The sequence below is a fragment of the Macadamia integrifolia genome, chromosome 11, assembly GCF_013358625.1.
Source record: "Macadamia integrifolia cultivar HAES 741 chromosome 11, SCU_Mint_v3, whole genome shotgun sequence".
Lineage (NCBI taxonomy): Eukaryota > Viridiplantae > Streptophyta > Magnoliopsida > Proteales > Proteaceae > Macadamia > Macadamia integrifolia.
Genome location: NC_056567.1, coordinates 15,234,541 through 15,247,642, shown reverse-complemented (window position 1 = coordinate 15,247,642; position 13,102 = coordinate 15,234,541). Strand labels below are relative to the sequence as shown.

Sequence of the window (13,102 nt, the reverse complement as noted above, 5' to 3'; positions counted from 1 at the left end):
CCAAATAAGAGATTGAAATGTCTTTTTATATGGAAAAAGAGAGATAAACACATGAAAGCATTAGTGTAGAATGGGCAAAGTTTTTTTCCCAACAAAAAATTAAAATTACAAATTATTTTTAAGTTAATTAAATAAATTCTATGTTTACCAGCAAAAAAAAAAAAAAAAAAAAAAATACAAATATCCTAACTAGTAGCATGGAACATTACTCATATTGCCTCTCCTCCATTTGGATCAGCATTTTTTTTTTGGGTAAATTCGGGATCAACTATCAGACTAACTGTGATTTTCAAATTTAGCCCTTCTTTTTTTTTTTTCAAGAATGTCTATAGCTTTATAGGCAAAAACGCTAAAGGGTGCTCCTGAGTTAGCTGTTGTATGTGTGAGGTACCATATAATCTCTCTTCCTTTCTCATTAATTAAATAAGAAAAACAAAATTTGGAATTGAAGTAATTGAAAAGTATATACACTTATTTTTTTTTATTAAGAGAGAAATAACATTACCCTACTGACACAGGTTCACGTCACCACGCCTAATTTTTACTCCTCTGATCCAACTTTTTCCGGTGACGATCTTGTAGGAGAGAGGCCATCACCTTGAGAGTTGGTCTACTTCAAGCTGTGGAACTTGGCATTACCCACATCTTGGCGGAATCAGATAATGCAGCTTTGAGTAATTATCTACAGCTTCAATCCACCCCGTATGAAGATCTCTTTTATTCTCCATGACATTAGACAGCTTTCCTCTTCTTTGAGTGTATTTCTAGGACAAACAATTGATGTTGCAGATTGCCTAGCTCAAAAACACGTGTCTATGGCAAGTAAGATATCTTGGCCAAATTTCATTTTTTGGTTTTGGGATCATGCCTATTGTGTCTAGATGTAAACACATGCAAGTGAGTAGTGTTTTTTCACCCTTCTATTAAATACAGTTTAAGAAAAAAAGAAGTTTAAAAGACAACGTGACCCCCACACAAAATACAAAAAGCGGCAAAATGATTGCCCCACCTCTTGAAAGATGAAATTCCATCCCTATTGATGTTTTCATGTATACTTCCTATCACCCCATTGGTGTAAGGGACACATTACCTTTTAAGAGACCCTTTCCCCCTCCCATAAATTTATACATCCAATGGCGGTCGTGGACCGGCAGAGCGTTGAATTGTGGCTATGGGCAATGTCTTATTAGACAAGATTATACAGGACCCAGCTTCAAGGAAACATGTGAGACCCATTTCCCAATCCACATGTTGCCTGTCAATTTGTGTCTGTGGTCTCTTATGAAAAGACACGAGGTTAAGTAGCATAAGCTTTTTGATTATTTATATTTTATAAATATATTTTTTTGGTTATAGGTTGAGGGCGTTTAGGTTTATTCCCAATTAGACGTAGAAAAAATAAATTATGTATCTAACTTATCTGACATGCTAACGTATCAGAGGTAATCTTGGTAGCCATAATTTAATGATCCAAACCCTCAAGCACAATTTAAATAGCTAGAAACAAGAATTGTCATTAACTAGAGAAAGAAGAGAATGGGGGGCAAATTAATTTTGGTGAAAGAGAATGGAAAATTAATGATCAATTGTTGGCTGCATTGATCTTTTCTTACCCGGCCCCTTAAAGGCAATGTGTTATCAGTTGTTGAGTAGGTTGTTGATACTTCATGTTAAGGGACAAAATGAATGAGAGTAGAAATCCCATAAATAGGGGGGAGGGGGGTGAGGGGGGTGGGGGTGGGGGTGGGAGGGTGAATGTTTCTATGGCATGCACATAGGGCCAAATGATCAATCCATCCCTCAATAAGGTAACAACAAATTCAATCTAATCCCAACTTAATGGGGTTGGCTATGTGGATGTGTACAAAACAAAATGGAAAAACTGAGGTCCAAATAGACAGAGGGGGAGGGGAATGAAGAGATCAGCCCACTCTCTATGAAATGGAAAATGACATCTATTTGGATGCTTCTTCATGCACTCCCACTGATCTTTGTGCATGCATAAAAATCACACTCCCCCACAAGAGATACTTCTCCAAAAATTGAAATTGAAATACATTTTGTTAAGTAATTCAAGTCTTTTATATAAATTTAGAATGGTAACTTTAACTAGGACATGACAATCAATTTATTTAACTTCTATCAAAATAATAATAATAATAATCAACTGATTTAAAAATTTATTCAATTCTTATATGATATTTTTCTTAGACAATTTTTATATGATTAATTGGTTGAATATTTTATTTATTGTGTCTTCCGAGTGTTAAACTTAATTATTTTAAAATTGGCCTCCTAGGTTGCCAATCAACTTAGATGGAGGGTCTTAAATTAATCATCTTTGGAATTTTGAAACACTATGAGAAAGTATTCATGAGGCTTTCATGAATACAAAATTATGATAATCCTCTATCAAGGGTTACAATCAAAGAAATTCTAGGTTTTAGATTGTGTGGCAACCCAAGTGGAAGTGAATTGGAAAGTACAAAATGCTTTGAAAAATTGAAAACTTTTCTCCAAGACATATGAATGAAAGCAATATTGAATATGACCATGCAACCTCAAATGAATCCCTCATAGCTTATCATGAGTCGGAGTTACTTTGAATTTAGCTCTAATAAGGTCATTCCTAGTTTTGCAACGCATCTATCTCAATATCATTATCTCTACTACACTTAGTGTATCTATATGCCGCTTCTTAATTGCCTAACATTCTACTTCATACATCATAGCCAATCGGAGGACGGTCCTATAAATCCTTTTAAGCTTAAAAGGAATACGTCGATTACACAACACTCCAGACGCACATTTCCACTTCAACGAACCTATTTTAATTCTTTGAATAACACCATCCTCTATGTAGCTTCTTTATTTATGATTGAGTCTGGATACCAAAAATAATTACTTTGTGCATTCTCCCTCTCATCAATATTTACCATCTCATTAACCACCCTAGTGTAACTAAAGTTATATTCCATATACTCTGTATTTGTTCTACTTATTTTAAAACATTTTCATTCTAAGGTTGATCCCCATAGATCTAACTTGGCGTAATCCCTACTTTTATTTCATCTACCAATACATCATCAGCAAAAAATATAAACCAAAGAACTTCATCTTTATTGTCTCTAATTAACTCATCAATGATAATCGCAAACAAATAAAGACTTAAGGTTGATCGTTGATGTAATTTTAAAATTTTTTCCTCGTTCCCACCGTTCTTACACTAGTCATCATATCTTCATTCATATCTTTAAGTATGCCACATATTTTTCATGAGCATCTTAAGTAAATAGCTTCCATCGTAGATCTAGTTAGCATAAAACCAAATTGACTCTTTAAAATAGTAGATTCTTTTCTCAAGTAGGTTATTATAATCCTCTCCCACTATTCTGTACAAAAACAGTGGAAAGGTGGGCTTGAAGCACATTTGCAAACCCTCTTCCACCGTCTTCCTCATCCATGTCTATTCGATGCTCCATGATATCCACTTTTATCTGTAAACAGATAAAGGCTTAAGGTTGATCCTTGATATAACCCAGTTGTAATTGAGAATTCACTACCGTGACCCCCCGCCCCCACCATTCTTACACTAGTCATTACATTTTCATACATACTTTAATTATGAATACATGTATACTAAGAACCCATCTCTTCTCAAGAAGATGCAAATTTGACTCTAGGGATGCTGTCGTAAACTTTTTCTAAGTCAATAAACACCATATGGAGATCCTCTTTGCCCTTTCTACATCATTCCATGAACCTCCTAACTCCTAAGTAAGCAAATAACTTCCATCGTAGACCTATCTGCCATAAAACCAAATTGGCTCTCTGATATTATAGTTTTTTTTTTTTTCCTTAAGTGGGTTTCTATAACCCTCTCCCACTACTCCATGGGAAACAGTGTATAGGTGGGCTTACAGCACACCCGCAAACCCTTCTCCTCTGTCTTCCTCATCCACATCTATCCGGTCCGATGCTTCACGACATCCACAATTCGTGTGCATCTCTCTCTCTCTCTCTCTCTCTCTCTCTCTCATACACACACACACACACACAACACTGAAAGTGGAGGGGCACTAATGACCCTAGATATATAATTCATCACATAGTTGTCACAGGGAGCCAAGGTATTGGAGGACTGCCTAAGTGCTTAGGTGACAAATTGTCTACCTTTAAGCGAACAAGGCAATCAACTATTATTTTTTAACAAGTATATTACTTATATCATAAAAAATTAAAATAAAAATTAAGTCACATAATGTCATAAAAAATCAACATTTAAGCCACATTAAATCATCAAAAATCAACATGTAGAGAAATGCTCTTGTTCTATAATAAGTTTGACATGTAAAATGAATTTATTTTCACATTAGACTTTTTATTTTTGGTATAATACAAAACTAGCTTTCTATCAAGTATATTACTTAAATTTGAGTGGTAATAACAAAGTTATGTTCCGATCAAACTTATTTTAAAGTGTGCGAATATTGTTTAAATCGCTGGAATGAAAATAATTCTATGGATATCAAAGTAAAAGATTATTTCATCAGACTTTTGGTTTTTAGCAATGTTTTACCATGAAAAAATTTATAAAATTTTTAAAATTGAGAAAAACCCTAGTATTTTAAAGTTGAAAATTGTCCCTGCAACCAAAAATCCTGTTTTTGTTTTTGGACTAGGGGTTAACTTTTTACCCTTATCGAATTTGATTTTCAAACTATTTTTATTAGACTCAAATAAAAGGTATTTACTTATTTATGAATAATATCTTAAGTAAATGAAATAACAAATATACAAAAAGTTACTTAGGTGACAGGCATTGCAATAAGGCAATAGTCTCCTAAGCCCCAAGCAAACCATCTGGAGACGAATGTCTAGGCGATGCCTTGACAATTATTTTTCATCATTAAGAGACATTCAACATTTTGGATTCAATACATTGTTTGTTTATTCAAGACAGGATTTTCTTTTTCCATTCTCTCACAATCTCTACGACTAGAGAGTACTTGCTTTTTTTTTTTGGATAGAAATGGGACTATTCATTAGATCATGAAAAGCACGCAGCTGAAAGGTTATAGTTCTTCTTCAGGCACGGAGTGGAGGGTAGCCAAACTGTCTTACACGAGACCGACAAGGCTTTCCTAGTTAAGGAATCAACAACACCGTTGGATTCCCTAGAGATAAACACAACCTTACATTCCAAGAAGTATTCACATAAGTGACTAATATCCTCAACGATAGGTTGGTAAATCAGTGGAGGGGGCACACAGGGATTGTGAAGGAAGTTGACCAGCTCCAGGCAGTCCGACTAAGCAACAACATGGGACAGCCCAAGCGAGATGCACTCCAAGAGATCTGCACGGAGGGCACGAGCCTCACCTTCCAAGGCCAAGGAGAGGGTAACACCCTCAGACACGGAGAGTACTTGCTTTGGTCCTGGGGTTAGTGATAAGCTTATTCTGGTTATCCAAAGAGATTGTTGTTCATTTTTTTTTTTTTTTCAACTCAACGTACAATTTTCTTTTTTTCTTTTTTTCTTTTTCCTTTCTATAGTAGTTTGCTCTGCGTCGAGCATGTCGACAAGAACAGGAAGCCACTTATTAACTTGACGTTTGACTATCTCAACAACAATTTTCACAGCAGGGGAGCTAGTCCCAGGTGTCCATTCTTGTCCTTGTTTCCATGCCTGAAATTCCACTCTCTTCCATTTTCCTTTGTTTAATCTTCCTCCCTGCACCCAGCAGATTACGTACATTGAATATTTTGATCTCTGAAACTTCTCTCGTTCTTTCCATTTTTCAGAATTTTTTGTATCAATTGTGTCAAGGGTTGCTCACTCTCATAGCCGTGGTACGCTACACAGGTTCTAAATTCATATAAGATATTTCATTACTTTGTGCTCTTTCCTCCTTATCTTTTCAGTATTTCCCTTTGTCTTTACTTGCCATGGTTTTGATGCCACGATGTGAAACCTCAAGATATTATGGTGCACAAAGACAATAGCCTCCTCCGAAATAATGATTGATTAGTTCACTTGCCATGTAAATGGAGCAACCAGCACTGGCATTGAGGGCCGTGTGAAGGGGTTTGCAGGAAGAGGGATGGGTTGGGGTTGAGAGAGTGAGATGACCGACACCAATGGGTCGTAGCGGCCAACAGGGAGAAAGAACGAGAACGTGGCATCTCCACACTGCAGCATTGGGATCTTTTTCCCATATATACATAATCTCTCCCAACTACTAATATTTCATTAGAATATTGTTGATTTGAAACTGGATCAACCTATTTGATTCAATGGGTTGTTGCCTGGACCCAATTTCTACTATCATTCGAGCATACATGATCACTTGTAAGATACACTCAGAAAAGGGTAGTTCTGTCTAACAAAATTGTTGAGCAAAGTAAATTGTGGACCAAATTGCTCTTATAGTATAGAATTACAGAAGAAATACGAAGCCAAATATTAAAACAACATCCAAAGGCTGCTGTTAGCATCAAACACACATTACTTGAATACACAGAAAGTAATAACATACATAAACTACTCGCAGGCAAGTTTCGTACCGAAGCTGGTGAGACAGATTGCAAATGCCTGAAAAGCTGACAAGGGCTGCCTGTAATCCATCGTGAACACATCATCCCCAACCTTCCCGAACTGCAACAGTACCGTGTCCTCATCCCCTTTCCCTTCTGGCTGACTGGGATCCACAGCTGCAACCAACTGAAAATTCTTTACAGAGGCAACTGTGACCCGGCCATGGAAATTTAGGCACCAGCATTGCAAATGTTCATGCCATCTTGGAGCCTTGTTCCTCAGAATCATGGACCCAGAAGCTGGGTTTTGCATTTCAGAGTTCTTCTCAGACCCTTCAAGGGAATTTTCTTTTACAAATGGGCACTGCAGTGTGGAGAGCATCCTTCTAGGCCCTCTGGACTTCAAGAGGTTGAACTTGTAGGAGACGTGCCCGATCTCAAAGTTGCCTGCTGGAACCTGGGGACTGATTTGCTTACTAGCAAATCGACGACTTGCTCTATTGTTAGAGGGCTTTGCACCAGTATACGGGGGCTGGCTGTCATATATCGTGAATTTGGTGCCAAGGAAATCCAAGCTGCAAATACAATTGGGCCTTCAGCAAGAACGTAAATGGAGATATTTGAAGGATACAGTTTCATAAACTGGAGGTTGTAGAAAATTCATCGAGGTTTGGAGCATAATCCATAATCTAGATCTTACTATGCCTCTTTCTCAAAATATATCAGCATACGTACACCATCCACACCCCCCCCCTCCACAAAAAAATAAAAATAAAAAGAGAACGGATGTTCGTTCCCCAGCCAACACCAAAACCTCTACGAAAGGGCAAACCCAGTGCACGAGGATCCCGCCACTGTGGGGTCAGGGAGGGTCATAATGTATACAGCCTTACCCCCACTTCGCGGAGAGGCTGTTTCCTAACTCAAACCCGTGAGAGACCACTTGGTCACAATGGAGCAACCTTACTGTTGCACCGACACCAAAACCACTACATTAAACTGTTATCTGCAGCACCCTGTGCGAGACAGGATGACAGATAAAGATTTTGAGGTGCATACTTCGGCGAGTGGTTCATGTCAAATTAACAGAATAAATATGGTAGGCCTCGTTAGGCTTAACCATCATGGTGTATGGATATCTATAAAAAGGGAGCATACAGTAGTTGCCTAATTGGGAAAAAGCATATTGGCATACAGAAATAAAGAGTTAATGAAAGGCAAAGGAGCAGAACCTATCAAGTTTGGTAGGAGTATTAAATTTGTCCCCTATCTTTCAAATAGTCAGAGGGTGCAGCTCCTCTCAAGTCATTGGAAAGGTCCAGTAAGAGAACACAGGGCAGATGCTAGGGTTTTAAAAGTTGGATTGCATCGGCCAATGTCAATCCTGATTCCACCCTATCCGGTGGCTCGGACCAATTCTGAACAGAAAAACCCTAGATGCCTGGAATATACCAATTCTAAGGCTGATCCAGGTCCGGATCCCCATTCTGGGTTTTTAAGAACTGGCAATGGCAGGCCCCACACCCCTTCCCTCACTGGAGAAGATCTTTACACACAGTCTGATTGTGAAATAAGTGCCCCATCCAAAAGGCAATGAAGCCAAGGGCATACCAACCAATCAATTCCAACAACTACAAAAACCTACATAATATTGCATTCTTCTAACCAATAACATGTTCTAGATACATTAAGCTTGGTTCTCCTCAAAAGATTGTATAAAACATTACAATCTAAGGAAGCAGATAGTATAAACATTAATCATTATACACCCTCTTGTACGGATTTTTAAAATCATTATTTTGTTTAATTAAAAAAATCAATATAACAACTCATGTCAGAGGGCATGGTGTATGCCTTACGCTCAGAAAGCCGTTTCCCATTATATATATATATATATATATATATGGTGGCCTACTGTACGTAATATAAACATTAATTATGAATTTACATAAAAATATAAAAGATAATAGCTTCAACTAATCAAGAAGAATATAATTCGTCTCAAAATGTGTCAATATTTAACATTAAGCAGGGGTTAATGTAAGGGCAGTACAACAAAAGAAAGAACAAAATTAGCAACACCATTTACCTCAGCTTCCCAACATAAGCATTACTTCCTTGGGACAGGTCATCAGCATCAAGAGAGATTATATACTCTGTGTGAGCACCATGCCTAAATCTCCGTGCCGCTAAAAGAAACTTCCCTTTATCCATCAATGCTGCAATACAACCAAGGTAAGCAAGAAACTGAGATTCAGATTAGAAACCCAAAAGAAACCAACCAGAAAATATATCAGGTTATTTGGAAATTATTTGGAAGAACAATATGAGAGAAAAACTTAACAGTCCCAAAACAAAATGACCTCTTAAGAGTTCCTGATACTTTGCACCCTCAAAAAAGTAAAAGTGAAATACATCACAGCAATGTTCCTGGAAATATTATAGTTCCAACAATTCAAAACCAGTGATTTTCCTTCATGTGCCATTCGCCTTCTCCCTCTCTTTCTAATAAAATGTCCCAGAAGAGAAAAAGAAATGGTAATGAATTTGAGGTTCGGTATGGAACTTCCCTACCATCATTGATGGAATCAGTTAAAGGATAAAATGATGTCAGCAAATCCTCGCTAAGCTTACAGGATATTTACACCTAATATAATGCAACCTGAGTCAGTTCCTGTAGGACAAGGTGGGAAGTGCAGGAATTTTAGCATTAGGGATGGTTTGATCTGCCAAATCCCAACCATTGGGATCGGCACAAGGCAGGTCCCATGTTTCACCAGCACCATTGCCATCCCCAACTTTTATGTTACTTAAATCTTCAACTTCAAAAGCATACATAGGGCATATAACATGTTCATTATATGCCTCACAACTATCGCTCACACATGTTCATTATATGCCTCACTAACTTGTACAGCCTATAATAAAAATTTTAAGGGGGGGAAAAAAACATGTCTTTAGAGTCCTGAGAAATACAAAAGAACAATACATGAATGTTATCCTACGCATATGATGTTCTCACCCCAACCTTTGGGAATATGACAATGGCCATAGAAAAATAGTAGGATAAATATCGAAAAAACCAACTATTGAAACATGTCAGGATTGGCATTTCTCGCCATCTAAATTTATAAAGCAGATCCCATCCTTAGCTAAGAAAATAGAATAAGCACGGTAAGCACCCATAGGGCATAAAGGAATCTTTGCCGATGCTCTCCTGCATTAGCACCCTTGTGATATCTGCTGGTCAAAATATATTTTGGCCATCAACACGGCAGATGACTTAACAATTAGAAGGGACTGCTTCAAATAAAATGAAAATAACTAAATTATTTGCATGTTCTCTATGCACATTACGTCTGAAACACTTCAAATTGACTTGTGTGAACAGGAAATGCAATAAGTTTCCTTGTATAAATATAAATGCCACGAAGAGAATTTAGGTGATTTCAGGGTAATTAAAATTGACTGGACTGTGCAATTGACTCGTGAGACCAGGAAATGTAACAAGTTTCCTTGCATAAAGATAAATGGCTCACATAGAGAGTTTAGATGACTTCAGGAAAGGTAAAATTGACTGGACTGAGAAATTATGATCTCATGCCACCATCCTAGTTTTCTATAAGCTTACAGAAAAGTCAATCGAGAGGGATTGTAAAGTCAAATTTGTCACTTTCATGTTTGGTATTGGTAAGTCAAATGTAGAAATGTTATTCAATTCAAACAAACTGAGTTGCATCTACTTCCAATGATCCATAGAAGAAAGTAATGATTAGACTAAAACCGCGTAAGGCAGACACTGCATTAGCATTTACTTACTTGTCGGAGTCAGGCCAAGATAAAGATAGAAAGTTGAAGTCTTCTTGTTCCGTTTGATAAAACATTGAAGGGGAGAATCGCGGGGACCCGGCTGCATTTTGTGTAAAATGAATGACATTAATCCCTGAACAGAGTTCGAAAGCTGACAATCCACTATGGAATATCAAGTTCTACCCCAAAATTAATGAATCAATGACATACTGATTGGGAAATGTAATTGACAAGAAAACCATTTCCATTGTGATAACCAACAGTCCCAAAGACATGGATCTAACACCCTAACTGTACCAGATCCAACAAAACCAGAAGGAATCACCAAATAAGAAGTGAATGAGGAAAGGAAAAAAGGCAAAACCTGTTTGAGAGAAGAAGGGAAAGTGATCTTCCCGCACTGGAGAGGGGACCTAACGATGCTTCTGGTGACGTCTCTCCATCTCTTGCATACACAAGCACAGGCAACGACGTTTTTCCGGAGAGGCCACCGATCTTCGCTTGCCTCGACTCGCTGAATGATCTCTCCGAGAAGCTCAGGGAGCATTTTGGACCAGCAATCCTCATCTGGAACCACTTCGATTCCTTCCTTGGCTTCACCATCGCTGTCTCTGCGCTGTTGTTCTTCGTTCGATTCGATCCCTTCTGCTTTGGGGGTTCTGAGATCCTGAGAGGAATTCAAGAGACCCCTCCGAGGACGAAAGACCCTTCTCAGAGACATTACTTTGCTACCTTCTTCTCGTCCTCATAGATGGCCCAGAGAGAGAGAGAGAGAGAGAGAGAGATTTGTCGAGATCGAGACGGAGACGAAGACGAAGACAGGGAGAAAGCAAAAGCAGAAGAGAGTAAAGGTAAATAATTAATTTTCTTTTTTTCTTTTTGCCTTTTTCTTGTTATTTGGTTAACGTTTTAGTTGATCCACGCAGGTTGTTCCTTCTATTTTACGTCTTTAACCCTTTGACGGGGTCTTATCAGACATTGATAACAACTTCCCTCAAAAGTTAGTTTCTGATCAGTACATAGGCGCCGATTGATTTTTTATTTTTTGAAGAAATTTTGCTGATTTACGCCGTGTAAGGAAGGATATACGAGAATAGCTGTCCTAGGCCAGAAACACCAACTCAGGGGACTAATCAGGGGGCGCGACAGCATCTTCAGACCCCTAACCACGGGGCAGCATGGTCTTTATCACGCTTCCTATATGTAGGCGTTTCTTGTACCAGATGGGCATGGTAATTTTTCCCTTTTATATATATGGGAAACTGTTTCCAGTGGGGGAGTGTGGCACCTTTGTGAGTGTGGGAGCCAATGGGAGAGCACGAAGAAGCATAAAAAAAGTGGTTGTTATCGCATTTCTCATTGACCCTTGCACTAATGCAGGGGTTACGCTCTCAAATAGAAAACTCTCCATAGGGGTGGGGTTTTTTTATCTTTTAGGGGGTAGGTTAGTCATTTCACAGGGCCCTATTTCTAGGCACAAGAGTCATTCTCTTAGACAAGCTCAATTTTCTTATATATATGGGAAAAGAACATTAAAAGGCAATGTAGTCCCTATACCTAAACACATGGGAGGGCAAAATGACTAGCTTGCGGTCTATGAAAGGAAGAAATCTTGCCTCTATTGATGCTTTTGCATGTGTTCCTTGAAAGTCAGCGTGGCAACTGGACCAAAGCAAGGCCAATGGGACAACAGGGGAAAGCTTCAATAGGTGCAGGACGATCATTTTGACCTCCTTTGTGTCGAGGCATAGGGGCCATGTGGCATTTTAGTCTTCTTTTTCCCATATATATATATATATATATATATGAAAAAGAACACCAATCGGTCGTGCCGTCTACGATCAAACACAGGTTGCATGAAAAGATAGCCTTGCCCCCCCTCATGTGATCGATGCCTTAGCCTGCTCTCACAATGGCCCGTGTTCTGGTGTAGTAGTCTCAGATCAATTAGTGTTCTCTTGTAAAACGAACGTTACCTAGTCGTATGCCACTACTTCTAGACACAAGGCCGTGTCAAAAGACTACCCTAACCCCCATGGTTGATGCCTACCATGGACTCTCTCATTGGTCTGTTTGTTCATGCAATAGCCACACAACTTGGGTAACAATCATTGTCCATATATATTATATAGGGCAAAAGAACCCTATCCTACTGGTACAGGAAACACCTGCCCGCAAGACCAATAAGAAAACTCGCTCTAGCACTTTAGTGCACTGGGTGCAGTGTAGCATCGTCTTTTCACACACCTTGTCTGGTGTTTCCTACACCAACAAGACAGGGTTCTTTTCCCATACAAAGACATATATATATATATATATCCTCTGCACCAGTGAAGGATCCAATGACAACGCGCTTTGGGCATCAACAGAGGTGGAATTTTCACATTTCATGGGGGACACGTGCATCATCCCCACCCCCTCCCCCTTGTCTCTGGGCACAAGCGCCACGCAACATGGTAGGAATCATTTTCCCATATGTGTGTGTGTGTGTGTGTGTGAGAGAGAGAGAGAGAGAGAGAGTATGAGATTATGAAGAGTGAATTACAGCAATTCACTATATTTTTATGAACCCTCTTAAATCATTTTGATGAGTGAAGATGAATGGTTAAAATTTGCAAATTGACCCCTAACAGAATCTTATAGGGAGAACTCTACAGTTCTCTCTCATGTTTTCTCCTCGTAAGCCCCCTTCCTTTTGTCAACCCCTGTCTCTGCATCATACGTCCCTCACCTATATATCGTTCCCCCCCCCCCC

The 13,102-nt window shown here is 38.6% G+C and overlaps 1 protein-coding gene across 1 annotated transcript; it reads right to left on the bottom strand.

Moving 5' to 3' along the window:
- Positions 1-6,395: 6,395 nt before the first annotated feature.
- Positions 6,396-11,165, bottom strand: LOC122094230 (tubby-like F-box protein 7). Its single transcript, XM_042664962.1, has 4 exons — positions 10,712-11,165; positions 10,357-10,447; positions 8,627-8,756; positions 6,396-7,112 (listed from the first exon to the last, which is right to left on the bottom strand). The coding sequence occupies exons 1-4, from the start codon at positions 11,066-11,068 to the stop codon at positions 6,545-6,547; spliced, it is 1,146 nt and encodes a 381-aa protein (XP_042520896.1). The 5' UTR covers positions 11,069-11,165; the 3' UTR covers positions 6,396-6,544.
- Positions 11,166-13,102: the final 1,937 nt, after the last annotated feature.

Excerpts from the sequence above, each read along its gene's own strand:
- LOC122094230 (XM_042664962.1), bottom strand. The coding sequence starts at position 11,068 with ATGTCTCTGAGAAGGGTCTTTCGTCCTCGGAGGGGTCTCTTGAATTCC. Across the intron at positions 10,448-10,711 it reads TCCCTTCTTCTCTCAAACAG|CCGGGTCCCCGCGATTCTCC; the intron begins GTTTTGCCTTTT and ends CACAAAATGCAG. Across the intron at positions 7,113-8,626 it reads GCTTATGTTGGGAAGCTGAG|CTTGGATTTCCTTGGCACCA; the intron begins GTAAATGGTGTT and ends TTGTATTTGCAG.